Raw genomic sequence first — 18,588 nt, 5'->3', positions numbered from 1 at the left:
TTTGTCTAATGTCATTGTGGTAGGCTGAATAATGGCCCTCCAAAGATGTCCATGTCTTAATGCCCAGAATTTATAAATATGGGACCTTACATGCTAAAGGGACTTTGCAGATGCGATAAAGTTAACAATTTTGAGATGGGGAAGTTATCCTGGATTATCCATGTGAGCCCAATGTAATCATAAGGGTCCTTATAAAAGAGAAGGAGGAGGGTCAGAGTCAGAGAAGGTGTCACATGTCAGATGTCAGAATCAGCAGGGAAGGAGAAGGGGAGGGAGGGAGAGAAAGAGAGAGAGAGAGAAATTGAGATTTGAAGATATTATTCTGTGGCTTTGAAGTTGGAAGAAGGGACCATGAATCAAAGTATTCAGGCAATCCATAGTTGGAAAAGGCAAGGAAACAGATTCTTCCATAGGGGCTCCAGAAGGAGTACAGCCCTTGCTGATATCTTGATTTTAGGACTTCGGACTTCCAGAACCACAAGATAATAATTTGGTGATGTTTCAAAACACTAAATTTGTAATAATTTGTTTACAGCAGTTATAGGAAACTAATATAGTCATTTTTAGATGGTATCAACAATGGACACTGCAGTTACAGCTAGACAAAATTTCAGCCATTCATTTTCACTCTTCTACAGTCCTTCAGATTTTGAATATTTTAGAGATACCTTTAGTACTAACAAAAAGCTTTGGAAGAACTCTTACAAATGTGTTTACCAGTTGTGTTTTCCCTTTCCATGGGTAACTCATTCGCCACACCCAACTGGGGTCTCCAACGATCCACAGCAGCAACTATTCTGCTTGCAAGGGAAACATTTTAGAGATTCACCAGGGAAATGAATCAACCTCACTACGCATGTTAGAAATGCAACAAAATTTGTAACTCCTGAGCAATCTTTAGTGATACTATTGATATTTCTACCTGTTCAAACAATTGTGTTGACACCAACAAGGCACTGAAGATGTTTCTAGGATGGTGCTTAAAAGCCAGTGCTCTGGAATCAAAATTGCCAAGTTCGAATTCTGCCTCTGACACTTACCAGCTTACCTCTCTACAACCTTAGTCTCCTTATCTGTAAAATGACAATAATATTATTATCTACTTCACAGGGTTATTGTTAGAATTAAATGAAATAATCTATATAAAATTTCTTAGCATGGTCTCTATCACAAATGAATTTTATATATGATCAATACCACTCCACTAATGCAGGGGACCTCTTCATTTCCTTCAGAAATGATTACTCCATCAGACTTCACTGCGATTGACAAGCTAACACCTACGCCAGGTTTGGAATGTGAGGTATGACTGAGTAATCTCTTCAGCTATTTGTCATTTCCTTATTGTGTCTATTCATGTTTCTGTATCACTATCCAGATGCTATTAAACTTCTTTTGGTATGCTCTCTAGTCTTTCTTTGCTAAATTAAATAAGCATTACATTTTAACAATTTTATTTCCTTAACTGTCAGATATTTCTTAGTAATTAGACTCTGGTCACACTAAGAAAAACAAATAAAATGCAAATGAAGTCTTAAGGATGATTCCTTAATAGTAGTAATTGTGTGATAGTTGTAATAATAATTACATATGATAACTTAATACTTTTATTTATTGATTTATTAATTGGATAATTTATTAACTTAATAATAATTATGTTTCTTTAATAATTCTTTAATGATAATAATTCTTTATAATAATAAAGAGCATATTGTGGGCTTCTCTTCGGGCATTCAAAAATATTTATTAAGCAGCTGCTATATGCCGGGCACTGTGCAAGATGTCAAATATATACCAGTAAGCAAAAAAAGATAAGGTCATTGAATCCCAGAGCTAGTAATTGTCTTGGCTGAAACTTGAGAAATTATCTCCTTACTCCAAATATGCTACTTGTTCTGATAAACCAATGATTTATTCAACCAATTTTTATTTAGCACTATTTCTGGCTAGGAACTGTTCAGATACCATAAGTAAAGCAATATAAAAGCAGGCAAAAATTCCTGCTTTTATGGAGTTTACATTTTATTGGATTCTGAAACAGCCAATAAGCAAAATAAATTACCAGGTTATGTAAAACGCTAGAGATTGCTGCTCAGGAGAAAAATAAAACTATTTTCAATGAAATGATCCTCACTGAACCTCACTGAGAAAGTGACTGTTACTTTAGAGCAGAAAATCTGAAGAAGTGAAAGAGTGAACCACGCAAAGAACCAGGGCAACAGCATTCCAGGCAGAGGGGCCAGCCAAGTGCAAGGCCCTGAGCTGAGAATGTACCTAACATCTTAAAACAATAAAAGAATATCAAGGAGTAAAATAGTATGGAGTAAAATAGTAGGAAGTAAATTAGATTATGTAATAATAGTAGGAAATAAACTAGATTATGTAAGGCCTTGTGGATGATTGTGAAGACTGTGGCTTTCATTCTAAATGACACAGGAAGAGAAAAGGGAGATTTCTGAGCAGAGGAATTATATCATCTGATCTGTTTCAGGATCATTTTAGCTGCTGTGTTGAGAGTACGGTGTAAAGAGACAATAGAACCAGTTAGGAGGCTATTGCAGGAATTTAGGCAAGAGATTGATGGTGATCTGGACCAGGTGATAGCATTGGAGATGGTGAGAAATGTCTGGGTTCTGGATCTATTCTGAAGGTAGAGGCTACAGAAATTACTGAAGAATTAGATGTGAGGTGTGAATGAAAAAGAGGCATTAAGGATTCTAAGAGTTTTGCCTTGAACAACTGAAGGATAAAGTGGGCGTTAATCAGGATGGGGAAATTGTGGGAAGTGAAGGTCTGGGGTGGGTAGAGTCAGGAGTTCAGTTTTGCCATGTAAAGATTAAGATTCCTCTTAGACATCAAAAAGCTATGGGTACACAGATCTGGTGAACACAAGTGGAGTTTAGGGTAGAGATCAAGTTAAGATGAAATTTTTGTAATTCTCAGTGGATAAAGGGTATTTAAAATTGTGGGATTAGATGAGATCACAAAGGGATTGAGTGAAGACAGGGAAGAGAGAAGGGCCACTACAACTTCAACAGATTGAGAAACAATGACAAACATGCAAAGGATATTAACCACTGAACTAGGAGAAAACGGAGGAGATTGTAGGTGATCTAGAAGCCAAGAAAAGAAAATATTAAGGAAGATGGAGTAATAAGCTATACTAAATATGTTAACAGGTCAACTAGATGGGGTCTGAGAATTGATCATTGAATTTAGCAATGTGGAGTTCATTGGTGACCTTGTTAAAGATTCTTTCAGTAGAGTGGAAGGTATAGATTCTTTAGGTGGTTTAGGTGTTGTTTAGGCGTTTCAGTTTTCTTCTATCTCCTTTCATTTTCTGGGAATTGATACAACTTATACACAGAAAATTTTGCAAGACTGAACTTGACTATTTGCCTACTTTTGGCTTTTAAATTGAGAAGTCCTCTCTTAATAGTCTCACTATTTAGAAAACTCTTTACCCTCTCTTATTCTTATTTTTTATCATGTATAACACTGGAATGATAGAAACTGCCCCACAAAATTTAGGGAGAATTAAATGAAAAAAGCTACTTTATTAGTGCATGATATATAATAGGTGCTAAATAGATGTTAATTTTTCTTCCTCCATCCCCTGAGATGCAGTATAGAGTAGTGGTTAAGAGCACTGGTCTTCAGAGCAACAATGCCTGAATTTAAGTTCTGACTCTACTAGCTATGAAACTCAGGGCAAGTTAATTTGACCTTAAACCTGATTTTCTATCTGAGAAATAGGGAAAAATATTAGCTTCTACCTCAGAGGGTGTTTTTGTGGGAATAAAATAGACTAATTAGAACAATGTCTGGAGTGTAATAAGTGTTATATTATTTATCATTGCTATAGTTATTACTATAATTTATATAGAATGTAATTTATAAAAAAATCTACCACTTATTTATTTTTTTATTTATTTATCTAGAAGTCTGTGAGCTATATATAAAAAGTAATTTATGATTCTATCCAGGTGCTGTCAAACTGATATCACATTTGAGTTTTAATGGAATATATGGATAATATTAAGTTGTAATTTTTTTTAAACTGACCTCAACAGAAGTCTTAATCATATACTAGCTTTATACAACATAATATGAAAGGTTGACTGCCACTGTATAAGTCTGCTTGCAAAGCACTAATCTAGACAATTTAGGACAAGACTTCAGTTTACTCAGAAGTTGGGTATCTGGGCAATTCTGATAGTCAAATCAATATTAAGGTAAAGTTTAAATGAAGTTCATACTGAATATTTCAGAGAGGATACTTCAACAAAAAGCTGTAGTGAAATTTTAATTGTTCATCTTTCAAAAGCTTTTGTATTTAGGAAATGTACACTATAAGCAATGTGAATGGGAAATTTAAAAATTAAAACATTAGTTGAAAATGGAAAAATATGCATTAATTTTCTTTTTTATTAACAGCCTCAAGAATTTGATCCTGTTTATAATTGTACCCAATATATATGCCTTGATAAGGAATGGAAGTTGTACAACTGGTCTCTTAATTGCCCAAAGGACATAGAAATGCCTGACTGTGGTTTCCGGGGAAGAGCTGTTCAAGTGAACAGAGATATTTGCTGCCCTGAGTGGGAATGTCCGTGTAAGTCTGCGTTCCTTACATGGCAATGAATTTTTAATCGGGGGAGATTATTATTTTTTTTGAAGCAATCACCTCATCAAGACAAAGTTATTGTTGAACTTTCTTCATTTGATTTATGATTTTGATTCCCAGTAACTTTTAGAGTTGCTTTTTGTCAAACATAAGGAGACTAATTTAAAAGATGTTTTAAAAGGAGCAGTTATTACTGTAATACAAATAATTAGTTAATAGACTAAATCTACTCTCTACCACTTTTTAGGTCGGTGTTCCATGTTGTCAGAACTCAGCATTATTACATTTGATGGAAATAATGCAGCATTGTATAGTATGGCTTCTTATATCTTAGTAAGAATTCCTGGAGAAGTTATAGTTGCTCATATTGAAAAATGTTCCATGAATCAGGTAAGTCATAATCTATTCTTTTGTCATTTCTTCATAAATCTAGTAGCAGAAGTATGTTGCAACATTAGGTATTCCCAGAGTAAGAAAGAACTCAACAACTCACTGAGATTTATCTTCTGGTACTTAAAACAGAACGTGTTTCATGTGAATATATTTAGAGGCATATAGTATTAATCCAAATAAGGTTTTAAAAAATCAAGTAATGTATTTTTTTTAAATGTTTTTTCTTTCAGAATGGAAACTCATTTAAAAAGCTAGTGAGTATCTGCAAAATGTCTAGTGAATTACTTATGTTTATTGCTAAAATTATGTTTAACTACATAAAGTTTCAATTTTCTTTCAAATTAAGGCTTCCTCTGGAAGAATCTCTGCACTTTGTTTTAAGAAGTTAAATTTGACCACACCTGTACATAAAGTACTTGTCAATCGGGCAGCAAGAAAGGTAGGAACACAAAGTAAAGCATATCCTCATAATGGATGAAATTGAGAAATTACATAAGCAGAGTTATTTCCAAAAAGAGGGGAAATTAAACACATCAGTGGAATTTCATTGCTATGATGTCTAATCATTCTTTTCATGGACAGTTGAAAATGTGTTTCATACTATTATATGTCTCCTGCCATAACATGCCAACTGTTGCAAATGTTTCTCCCCTTTTGAGGTTAACTGAAACAGCCATGTTAAACATGCTAAAGCTCTCTTGGATCATATGAGTGGCCAAGCTTCTTAGTGTCAGAGTTAATGTTTAGTGTTTCAGATTAGACAAAGTGGAAATGATGTGAAAGAGAGGATCATAAGGTTGCAAAGGGTAGCAGCCAAGAACACCCGAAGGAAGACTACTGAGAGAAAAACAGAGGGAAAGAGTAGTTTTGAAATGTTGACACCATTAATTGATAGCTTAAAAAAATGAAGGAATATTTAAATTTGTTGAAATGAACTGAAGAAGAGTAATGCACCATTAAAAAGTTGGAAAGGAGCCATTTGATTTTACAGGAAAAACCTTTATCCAAAGGAATTATATTTACCAAATAGGAGTGAGTTATAAGCTGGATGCTTCACTCAGGTCTACATGGTCTCTCAAAAACATAAAAAAATAATTTATAAAGATTTTGCTCAAAATGGCTGAGATGTTATATGCTTTCTGGAAATAATTCTGTTAGCACAGGCCATACATTCTAGACTGGAAACAGTGTTAAAGCAAGCCTAAAATGCGGTAAGATATCAGAAAGTTTAATTTTAAGTCAAACTTAAAATATATGAATGTGTTACTTTTTTGGACATGAGAATTTCTATATATACCTTTGATTTTAATGAGGTTGGTATATTAACAGGAAGTGGGTGGGAAATTAAACTCAAACCTGGTCCGTGCTGTTGTTGTGAACATTTGGTTGGAAGGGCTTATTTTTGGCCTCAGCTGAACTGATGGCTGGTCATGTATTCAGTTGAAAACTTGTTAACTTAAAAAATCATTTAGTGAGTTTATGTGATAAAATGACACAGGTCCTGATCTCAAGTAACTTGCAGTTGTGTGTGGGGTGCATAAATGTCATTATCTGCCAATTAAAAGGCAGTAGGAGCTATAGTGATAGAGTGATGACCAAGATATCATGGAAACAGAGATACAGGTCATTGAAAAATGCAGTTTATAGGAGGGTCAAGTGGATATTTTTGGAGGAGGTGACACCTAAGATAAATCTTAAAGAATGAGTAGAAATTAACCAGGCAAAGAAGGCTGTTTCAGCTTGAGGGTGGCAAGAGGAAGAAGATATAAAGATGAGAAATTGGATGGTTAGTCAGATAGAACTCTGAGAAATTTACTGCTAGTTACAGCTCATGGTTCCATGTCATCATTGTTATTTAAAGCACTGTTTTCAAAGTAAAAATTCTTGGATTCCTTATATTAGTATTACCAAGAAAACGTGTTAAAAATATAAGATCTAGGATCCAATCCAAACCTTGGAAGTAGAATTTCTGGTAATCTTAATCTTTACCAAGCTTCACAGATGGTTATTATGAACATTATAATTAAACAAACACTGATTTAGAAGATCAAATAGAGGACCCAGATTAAAGAAAACATCCTGAAAAAAACTTTATTATCTTTAATTTATATTAGGAGATAATGGTATAATCAACATATATTGGGGGAAACATAAAAAAGCATATATAACTTAGAAGAAAGTTAGGTTTTGAAGAAAATAAAGGGCAATGAGGTTAGAACAGATATTGACTATAGCAAGACAGCAAAAGAACAATAAAAGAACTTGGGAGTTGTGAGAAACTGTGGCAGCAGCAAATAGATTTTTAAGCATTTAAAAATAGTTTACGTTAAATCAGAAGAAATGGAATAATCTGAATTTTCCTAATTTTTATGAGTGTATATTAAAACATAAACATTGTTCTAATAGGTGTAAATGCATTATGTAATTTTAGGTAGAAGTGGATTCTATTGCTGTACCCTTGCCTTTTTCAAATGAAGATCTGTCCATAGAGGATTCTGGTTCAGTGTATGTGATTACTACTCCAGCTGGACTAATCATAAAGTGGGCTCATCTTACAGGGATCATAGACATTCATTTTGGCTCTCAATTTAACTTGTCATCCTACACAGAAGGACTTTGTGGTAAGCACTGCTTTTCAAATCTCTATTTCTTCTTTTTTTTTTCTGTTCACATTACACCGTCTTGACCCCTCTTGCCCCATTTTTTGGGTTGGAGAAGTGATGTTAACTTTCAATTCCCCATGTGAGTAGTGAAGGAAGCAATGTCTTTCCATAAATGGACTTAGAAGCAAGAAATAACAGTTCAACTTGGGTATTTTATGGAAATATATGCTTACCACTGTTTCTACAATACTGTTTGTATTCCTACTAGCTCATCTTTATTACGCATTAATGAAGTGTCAGGCATTATTTTACATACTTTAACTCATTTAATTCTAACAGTAGCCTCAATAAGTAGGCACTAGTGTTAATTTATAAGTGATAAAAATGAGGTATAGAATGATTAAAGACTTAAATAACTTTGTTTCTTATTTTTTTAAGTTTGAAATCAAAGAAAATTTAGTTAAGTCATCTTGAAAGTTATATACAGGGAACACAGTGTTCTGAATATTAGTCCCAGTTTTCTTATGAAGTGTAAAGCCTAGATGTACCTTTACACTTAGGTTCCATAAGTGTAACCTAAGTGTAAAGGTACATCTTACACTTCCTTATCACAATATGTTACATAGATACATAGTGATAAGCCAAAGGAAACAAATTAGAAATATCTCTAGGTACATAACAAAATAAAAAGAACAATTCTGGCTCTGGTGTCTGCCAGAGCTATCCCGTTTACAGATGTTTAAGTGAACATCAGTTTCCTTATCTTTAAAATGGGAATAGTAAAATCTACCTTCAAAATTGTTGTTAGAATTGAATGTGAAAGTTAACGTAAAACACTTAACACATTGCTTAATACAGTCAATAAATATTAGCTTAGTACAAATACATCTATTTTAAACTCACTAAATATTAATTGAGTAAAAGTTAATGGATCAGCTTCTGAGTGTCTGGCATTATGCTTGGTGCTGACAACTCAAAACAAATAGACCAGGTCCTTGCTCTCAACAAATTATATGAGATACCCAAATTTCTTCTTCAAAAACGTAAAGGATTTAGTGGAAAGTTTGGCTAAAATGGTTTACAATTTCCTTGCCTGTTTAGAGCATGCTAAACACAGCACAGACTTCTGTGGTGACTTAGGTTATCATTGTGGAAATAGTTATTGTATATACATGGTATTGGGTATACATAATAACCCAATAGATATTATTGAGTAATAACTCAGGGATTTGGGGAATGCATATTTTCTTTTCTGATTTATCACTTCTGTGTGCTATAACTTCTGCTTGATTTTCATGTTTGTTTGGTTCTTTTCCTCTACTGTCAGCTCATGCTTTTATGGAGACAGTCTGCTAACTGGATTCTTAACTAGTCACTATAGAGAAGGGGCTAGGGTCACCTTTTTGCTAACAAGGGTCACCCCCTAAACTTCCTGCCCTCCACAATGGGAGAGCGGTGGTTTGTTAAAAGGAAATCAGGGTGCTGGCTGATTGAGTTGTAGTGGACAAGAGTGTGACCCAAACTGAGTATGGACACCAGAATGGGAGGTCTATATTGACAACTTGTTCTACATAGCACTGTGAAGTCTGCAGGAGTGATGGCTAGAGTTGCAATGAAAACATATTTTTACTACCAATACCTCTTCCCAGAAGAGTTTAGACTTTAAACATAGCTGCTTTACAGTATAGTTCACTTAGCTTGAGTTTTTTTAATTTATTTATTTGCACTGTACTCAGTCTCCTGTATATTTACAAGTGTGGGGCAACTATGGCAGCAGAAACCTTTATTGATCTTGTTATAACTGCTTGAGGATTAAGATTTGATATTTGAAAAAAATGTTTAACTCGTATCTTTTATAGCTAGGAGCCTTGGGAATTAAGAAAAAATTATGTCTTAAAGTAGGGTGGGATTCAGGTAAGGTATGATCAGGGTCCTAGGCCCATTTCTCTGTACTTCCCTTGGTTTTTCACTTCACTAGATTAAAAGTAAGCTCTGTCCTCAGTTTGGCTTCCCTGAAGGAAGCTAGAGGCTATAGCAGGTCACAGCATCACAGCCATCAATCGGCCATGTCATTGCAAGGAAGAGAGATTGTCTATGTCCTAGAATTCCCCAGGTCAAATCCTGAGCTTAACAATGGTTGTTCTAATGTTGAACAAATCTGTGTGTCTAAGTGACTGCCACAAGCTGACTGGTTTATGCCTGGATTACCTGTAACAGTTGTTAATGAAAGGGAGTAAGGCTTACCTTTATGCTCACCAGGGCCGTCTGCTGGAGTGGCGTCATGTGCTAGGTAATGGAGCAGAGATAGTTCCTGAAGAGAAAAATTTAATGTTTTCAGGCAGGGTTTTCCTGGGGGAATAGATGCTTAGGAGGCAATCACAAAATGTCTACTATTCTGGGGAATACCCTGTCAGATTTAAGAACTAGTTCTTAAATTATGAGATAGTGGTAATAGTGGAAGAGTGTAGGGACAGAATCAATCTCCTCTTTCTTCTTCTATGATCTTTCAACATATCTTGACTTCTAGGATTATAATTTCTTTCTTATCTGGTTAAGACAGTTCTACACTATTTTATCAAAGAATCAGACACATAATTTAAAAAAATCAATCAACGTTAAAGTCAAAGGACATAAATTTGGTGCCTGATTCAGTAAATAATTTATTCATTTTAAATCAGTTATTGAGATGATTTACTTCTGCTGCCTATATTTGGTTTAAGGGAAAAAAATTTTCCTTCTAAATGTCACACATCTTTTTAGGAACTTGCAATGAAGATCCAGATGATGATCTAAGGATGCAAAATGGCACAATCATTACGAATATAGAAGACATAGAATTATTTATTGAGAGCTGGGAAATTGAGAAATCATTTGAAGTAACAACGAGGAGACCTTTTAGAAATTGTACTGAGCACGACTGCAGTCACTGCATCGAGTTATTAAATAGAAGAGTTTTCATCCCATGCCATAATGAAGTAAGTTGAAAGCAACCATAAATCAGAACTGTCATGTTAGACATGTTGAGAGGAAAAGCCAATAAATTCTTGTTCTTGCCATGATGTTCTTCTACTGAGAATAGTTTATCCCCAAACCTCCTCTCAGTACGCTTTGGAATTCAAAATCATTTACTGTTTATTGACTTATAGAACAGGAAGGGTAATTATCTTTTTCCCCCCATGTTTTTTTTTTCTGAACTATATCTACAGCTTTCAAGAAAAGTGAAATTTTGTCCTATGAATAAATGCCTCTAGGAGAAAGAGATGAATGCCATTTGATAACCCAGTATCGAAACCAAGACAGTGAGGCTTTAATCAATTCCTGGCCTCTTAGGAGAACAATTTAATTGTTCTTTATTAGTCTCTAACTTAGGAGAACAATTTAATTGTTCTTTATTAGTCTCTAACTTTCTGACTTTAGGTGGCTAGTAGATATTTTAAATAATCTGCATCGTTAAAAAAAGATCTGTTGTTAGAGACAAAAGACAGACAAATACAGCATTTCGTGTATCGTTAAATGAAAAGTTAGTGAGATCAAGTACCTACTAGGCACTGTGTTAAACTCCTATGATACAAAGATGAGTAAGACCCTCTCCTTGCTCTCGAAGAGTCTAGAAGGAAGGCAAGTCTGTGAACAGATTAATCAACATATACAGTATGGAGATGCATAGGCACCCAAGTCGGGAGAAGACTTCCCAGGGTTTCAGACATCTTAATTATTTAGAAGGATGAGTTTGCCAGGAGAGAAGAGGGAGGAAGGGAGACCTAGGCCAAGAAAACAGTATGACAAGAGCAGGGTTGCTGGAAAAGGCCATGTTAGGAAAACACTGAAATAGCTTAGTGCAAGACTTACGGAGGGGCGAAGTCTGGGAAGGAGAGTGAGTGAATTGTCAAAGCAGAAGGAGTTCACTCTAGGATTTCTGTGTTCGACCATCAAGCGTAGACGCCATAGTTCTCAGCCTGCCCTCTATGAGTTCTCTGAGGGAAAAGACAAAGGATATGAAGTCATGGGATAAAAATGGTGTATCTTTCTGGAGCTTCAGTTTTGCTCAGAGATTTGCAACAAAGTAAGTTTTAAATGTTTACATTTTAAAATGCATGCATATAAAAATGAAAAAAATAGCAAATACTTTTTAACTCATTTCAGTGTCATTGTAATCTGTCTTTTTAAAGCATAAGGACTTTCAAAAATTGCATTTTTAACTGGGAACTTAGAAGGTTGATTACATCAGGAAACTTTTCAACTTGACTATTCAAGGCATAGTGAGGCAACATAGGGTACCATTTAGTCTATGATAGCTCCAGCTTTCCCTTAGGTTCCTCCCAGTGAATTTGATGGCAAAAGAAAGGAATGCTTGACATTTCGTTTTTCCGCTTCTAATCTTCATCCTCATTTGCAAATCTCCACATAGCAGGCAGATGTTCTTTTGAAAATGGAAACACAGTTGGATTATTTCTCTACCTAAAATCCTTCAGTGTCTTTCACTTACCCTTAGAATACGCTCTAAATTTATCAGGGCTTATAATTTCCTCTATGCTTTGGCCTGCCTACTTTTCCAGCTTCCTCTTGTGCTACACTTTTCTTACTGGCTAAGCTCCAGGCATTCCAGTCTCCTTTCAACTGTTGCACTATTGCAAATGGGCTTTTATGCTTGGAGTGTCCTAAGCTAGAATACTTCCCTCCTCTGATCTATTTTAGCATGGTGACTCCTCTTGATTCAACACGTAGGCTTTAACTATGAGATCCACAAGGCAGAGAACAGGTCTGTTTTAGTCACCTTTATATTCCTCATGAATAGTACGGTGCCTGATAAGTAGTTAGGTGCTCAATAAACTGTGAAAGGATGCATAAGTGAATGGAGGATACAGGAGAATCAGCTTTTGTGGGTTCAGTAGAGAAGGGTTACAATTTTTTTTATATTGGAAAAATTAAGTCATGTGGGACTTCAAGGCAAAAATACCCAGAAAAAATTTGAAGCTATTCTAGATCTCAGAGGAGACCAGTTGAAGCCAGAGGTCAAGTTTGGGGAGTTATTAGTATATGGAGTTTTTAAAAATAACAGTAACTCATGTATGATGTGCCAGAGTCTGCTCTCTATACTTTCCATATATTAGCTCACAGCAATCTTAAGTAGTAGTAGGTTTATTATTAACTCTATTTAACTTATGAAGAAACCAAGGTGAAGACGTAAATGCCCAAGATGGCGGTAGAAACTGTGGGAATGGGTGAGCCCAGGAAGAGCGTTTGTAGTGAGTAGACAGGGCGATCAAGGAAGGGGTCTAGACAAATACTCAGAATGAATCAGGAAGAGGAGACAGCAATGAACAGATGGAAAGGCACCAGAGTGTGGTGCTCTCAAAGTCAAGGGAGAGGCTTTTAAGACACAGGGGCCGTGCATGGCATTATACGCCTCTGAGAGGTTGGCGAGGGTTTAGAATATCAGGGTGTTCCCTGGATTTGACAAGTAGGGGGCTCTTGATGATCATAGCAAGTATTCCATGAAAAGTGAAATGGTTGGAAACTGAGGAGATTCAACAGAGGAGACTAAAAAGGAAGTAATATCTTAGTTTTTATAGATATGGACCTTGAAGAAAAAATGATAGGATATGAAAAATATTAAGTATTTTTATCTGACACTTTGACCTGTGTCCAAATTTAACATCTGAATGTAGTTGCTTAGTATGTTTGCTGAATAAATGAGCAGAGAAAAATTGGAGTGAATGTTGTTACAAGTTAAATTATTTAGATTTCAGGTATCTCTAGATCAAAATGAAACATAATCTGTAGAAAAAATGAGTTTCTAATTAAGTTGAGGCATGACAAATTATATAAATTATTTGACTAATGTTCAATATTAGTACACTATTTTTTGAGAAGCATTTATAACCTCATTTAATGGGCAGTGCCATGTATCATTACAGAAAGCTTAAGGAGTTTCCAGTTTTATCTGTGATAGATCAAAGTCTTATTCAGTATATAGAAAACATGATTGTAACCCAAAATGTAATATCAGAAATAGGTTTTTGCTAGATCCACATACTCTGTTTCTTTTCCATCTTTATAAGATAGATTTATGTACATTAGTACAGACAATATTAATCTTATCTAAAACTGTGTGTTTAAAAAATTATAAATTCAGAAGTGACATCTAATATTACGAAGCTTTGAAAATCTAAGGTCAAAGAGGAACTATAATGAATATTAACTTGCTACCTTTTGATTCTCCAAATAGTTTAGCTAGGGCCTTCAGAGAAATAAAACAACATAACTTATCCCAAGGCACAATGTGTCTCTAGGTTTCACCACAAGACTTTTGTGAAAAGATGTGGATCAATTATACCTATTTTTGGAACTATGAATGTGATGCCCTTTCTGCATATGTGGCTCTATGTAACAAGTTTGACATTTGCATTCCATGGAGAACACCTGATTACTGCTGTAAGTAGTACACTTCAAACAATATTTTCCAACACTCAAATAACAGTCCAGTTTTTTGCATTCACTTCTTTCTTTTCCTTTTCAGCACAAAATAATTTTTTAAAATTCATTTATTTATTTATTTTTGGCTGTGTTGGGACTTCATTGCTGCGCACGTGCTTTTCTCTAGTTGCGGCGAGCGGGGGCTACTCTTCGTGGCGGTGCGTGGGCTTCTCATTGCAGTGGCTTCTCTTGTTGCGGAGCATGGGCTCTAGGCATGTGGGCTTCAGTAGTTGTGGCACGTGGGCTCAGTAGTTGTGGCTCATGGGCTCTAGAGCGCAGGCTCAGTAGTTGTGGCACACGGGCTTAGTTGCTCCACGGCATGTGGGATCTTCCCGGACCAGGGATCGAACCTGTGTCCCCTGCATTGGCAGGCAGATTCTTAACCACTGCGCCACCAGGGAAGTCCGCAAAATAATTTTGTGAGAATAAAACGAATGTAAGTGTAACCTATAGTTAGGTCTCCCACTTAAGCAGCTTCTGTTTTTATCCTGGTCTAAATTTAAAGCAAGGGTGGGGTCAAGAAGGTGGAGTAGGAAGACCTTGAACTCGCCTCCTCCAACAGACGTACCAAAATTACAGTTACTTACAGGGAAACCATCTATGAGAATGACCTGAACACTAGCAGAAAAGATATTCCACAGCAAAAGTCATAAAGAAGGAACAACACCAAGATGGGTAGGAAGGGCAGAGATGTGGTATAGTCAGGACCCACACCCTTTGGTCAGTGACCTATAAACAGGAGGTATATCACAATTGTAGAAGTCCTTCCTAAGAAGTGAGGGGTCCAAGCCCCACATTGTCCTCCCCAGCCTAAAAGTCCTGCACCAGGAAGATGAGTCCTCAGAACTTCTGGCTTTGAAAACCAGTAGGGCTTATGTTTGGGAGAACTGGAGGGCTATAGGAAACAGACTCTGCTCTTAAAGGGCGTGCACAAATTCTCCCATGCTTCAAGTCCCAGGGCAGAGGAAGTAGTTTGAAAGGTCACTGTGTCAGAACCACTTGCTGATCTTGGAGAGCGCACTGGAGAGGCAGGAGGCAACTGAGACTCGCCCTGGGGATGGAGATGCTGGAAGCATCCATTTTTGGGAGCTTATTCTACTGCAATAACACTGGCGCTGACAAAAGACTGTTTTGGGATCCTCCCACTAGCCTATTAGTTCCAGGGGATTCTCTGCCCTCCAGTGGGTCAGCACCAGCTGCAAGCCCTCCAGGCTGTGCAGACAGCCATGCAGAAAGCCTGCTCCACCCTCCAGGGGCCCCTAGTCACTGCGGCATTGCAGCCAACCAGGCCAGGGGCCAGCCCTGCCTACCAGCGCACCCACACTAGTTGGCACTGCCACAACAGAAGCGTGCACACAGCCTACATAGGGGGCACTCCTAGAGCATGCAGCTCTGGTGGCTAGAGAGGAGTGTGCCCTCATAACAAAAACCAGAGCAAGACACCAAAGAAAAGAAAACTACAGGCCAGTACCACTGAGGAACATAGATAACAAAAGGCCTCAACAAAACATTAGTAAACTGAATTCAGCAACACATTAAAAGGATCATATGTCATGATGAAGTGCGATTTATCCCAGGGATGCCAATGATGGTTCAGTATCTGCCAGTCGGTCAGTGTGATAAACCACATTACCAATTGAAGAATAGAAGTCATCTCAATAGGTGCAAAAACAGTTTCTGACAAAATTCAGCATCCACTTATGATAAAAATCTCTCAATAAAGTGCGTACAGAGGGAGCATACCTCAATATAATAAAGACCACATATGAGAAAACTACAGCCAACATCATACTCAATAGTGAAAAGCTAAAAGATTTCCTCTAAGATCAGGAAAAAAACAAGGACACCCACTCTCACCACTTTTATTCAGCATAGTATCAGAAGTCCTAGGCACAGCAGTCAGACAAGAAAAAGAGATAAAGGTGTCCAAATTGGAAAGGAACAAGTAAAACTGTCACTGTTTGCAGGTGACATAATACTATACATAGAAATCCTAAAGACACCACCAAAATCTATTAGAACTAATAAATGAATTCAGTAAAGTTTCAGGGTACAAAATTAATATACATCAATCTGTTGTGTTTCTGTACACTAATAACAAACTACTAGAAAGAGAAATTAACAATCCCATTTACAACTGTATCAAAAATAACAAAATACCTAGGAATAAATCTAACCAAAGAAGTAAAAGACTTGTACTTGGAAAACTATAAGACATTGATAAGAGAAATTGAAGATGACAAAAACAAATGGAAACATGCCATGCTCATGGATTGGAAGAATTAATATTGTTAAAATTATCATTTACCCAAAATAATCTAGAGATTCAATGCTAACCCTATCAAAGTACCAAAGAAATTTTTTACAGGACTAGAACAAATAATTCTAAAATTGTATGGAAACACAAAAGACCTCAAATAGCCAAAGTAATCTTGAGAAAGAAAAAGCTGAACATATCACCTTCCCTGATTTCAAACTATACTACAAGCTGTAGTAATCAGAATAGTATGCTACTGGCACAAAAACAGACACATAGATCAACAGAACAGAATAAAGAGCCCAGAAATAAAACCACACTTATATGGTCAATTAACCTATGACAGGAAGCAAGATGTATTTGGGGAAAGAAAGCCTCTTCACTAAATGGTGTTGGTAAAACTGGACAGTGGCATGCAAAAGAATCAAACTGGACTACTTTCTCAAACCATATACAAAAATAAACTCAAAACAACTAAAGACTTAAATGTAAGCTGTGAAACCATAAAATTAGACAAAGATATAGGCAGTATGCTTTTTTGACATCATCAGTCTTAGCAATATTTTTTTGAATATGTCTCCTCAGGCAAGGGAAATAAAAGCAAAAATAAACAAATGGGACTAAATGAAACTAAAAAGCTTTTGCACAGCAAAGGAAACTATCAACAAAATGGAAAAGCATCTTAGTGAATGGGAGAAGATGTTTGCAAAATACATGTCTGCTAAGGGGTTAATAACCAAAATATCCAAAATACTCATATAGTTCAACATCAGAAAACAAACAACCCAATTAAAAAACGTGTAGCATATCTAAATAGACATTTTTTCCAAAGAAGGCATACAGGTGACCAACAGACACATGAAAAGGTGCTCAATATCACTAACCATCAGAGGAATATAAATCAAAACCACAATGACATACCACCTCACACCTGTCAGAAAGGCTGTCATCAAAAAGACAAAAATAACAAGTGTTGGTTAGGGTGTGGAGAAAAGGCAACCCTCCTGCACTGTTTGTGGGTTTGTAAACTGGTACAGCCACTATTGAAAATAGTATGGAGTTTCCTCAAAAAACTAGAAATAGCATATGGTCCTGAAATTTCAGTTTTGAGTATTTACCTGAAGAAAACAGAAATACTAACTCAAAAAGAAATATGCACCCCTATGTTCATTGCAGCATTATTTACAATAGCCATGAAATGGAAACAACCTAAGTGCCCATCTATAGATGAATGGATAAAGAAGATGTGGTATATACACAATGAAATACTACACAGCCATAAAAAATGAAATATGGCCATTTGCGACAACATGGGTGGCTCTAGAAGGAATTACGCTAAGTGAAATATGTCAGACAAAGAAAGACAAATACTGTATGATCTCAATATGGAATCTAAAAAGCAAAACAAAACAAAAAACAAAACAAAAATAGATTCTTAGATAATAGAGAACAAATGGGTGGTTGCCAGTGGGGAGGGGTGAAATAGGTGATAGGGATTAAGAGATACAAACCTCCAGTTATAAAGTGAATAAGCCTAGGCGATTTAATATACAGCATAAGGAATATGGTCAATGACATCGTAATAACTTTGTATGTGGACAGATGGTTGCTAGACTTATTGTGGTGATTATTTCATAATGTATGCAAGTGTCACATCACTATGCAGTATACCTGAAACTAACGTAATATTGTACGTCAACCATATTTCAATTCGAATAAATGAATGAATGGATTTAAAGTAGGCCTCAATTCTCCCAAAAGGAAACCTAGTCCACAAATGTTAGTTAGCAAAATAGATTGAAATATTGAAGAAATCACAGAGGTTTGAAGGGGATTTTAATCTTATGTCCTACAGCACACTTTGCTGGTCCTCATTCAACCTGCCTCTCTTTCCCATGCTTGTCCTTACATGTTGTATGTGGAGAGGTTGGAGATTTTTCTTCCCCCTTTTCCTTCTTCCTAACATAATATCTACTTCCTAGAAACCAGTCTTTCTGGCTTTCTTTGATTAATATCTAGGTTCAATATTTTTCCAGATACATGTTTGTATTTCCTTTTTCTTTTATATTTATCCTTTGCCCATTTTTATACATAGGGCTCAAGCTTTCTCATCAAGTTATAACTTCATACAAATTTTTTATTAAACTTTTCAACAATCTTGGGCACATTTTACAGAAAATATTGTTAATTTAATTATAGCCATTCAATGGTAAAAGGTTTTCAAAATGAAT

At 36.0% G+C, this 18,588-nt stretch overlaps 1 protein-coding gene across 1 annotated transcript in view; it reads left to right on the top strand.

Annotated features, from left to right (window-relative positions):
* OTOGL (otogelin like) overlaps positions 1-18,588 on the top strand; it is a 149,371-nt gene that overhangs the window by 107,371 nt on the left and 23,412 nt on the right. The window contains 8 exon segments of the mRNA XM_060306649.1: positions 1,236-1,303; positions 4,438-4,615; positions 4,875-5,017; positions 5,251-5,274; positions 5,367-5,459; positions 7,452-7,641; positions 10,384-10,598; positions 13,917-14,058. Of these exon segments, the coding sequence (XP_060162632.1) occupies positions 1,236-1,303; positions 4,438-4,615; positions 4,875-5,017; positions 5,251-5,274; positions 5,367-5,459; positions 7,452-7,641; positions 10,384-10,598; positions 13,917-14,058 (1,053 nt within the window).

This window comes from Globicephala melas, chromosome 10 (genome assembly GCF_963455315.2).
Source record: "Globicephala melas chromosome 10, mGloMel1.2, whole genome shotgun sequence".
Classification (NCBI taxonomy): Eukaryota; Metazoa; Chordata; class Mammalia; order Artiodactyla; family Delphinidae; genus Globicephala; species Globicephala melas.
The sequence above is the reverse complement of the archived record's forward strand: the minus strand, read 5'-3'. Positions and strand labels throughout refer to the sequence as shown.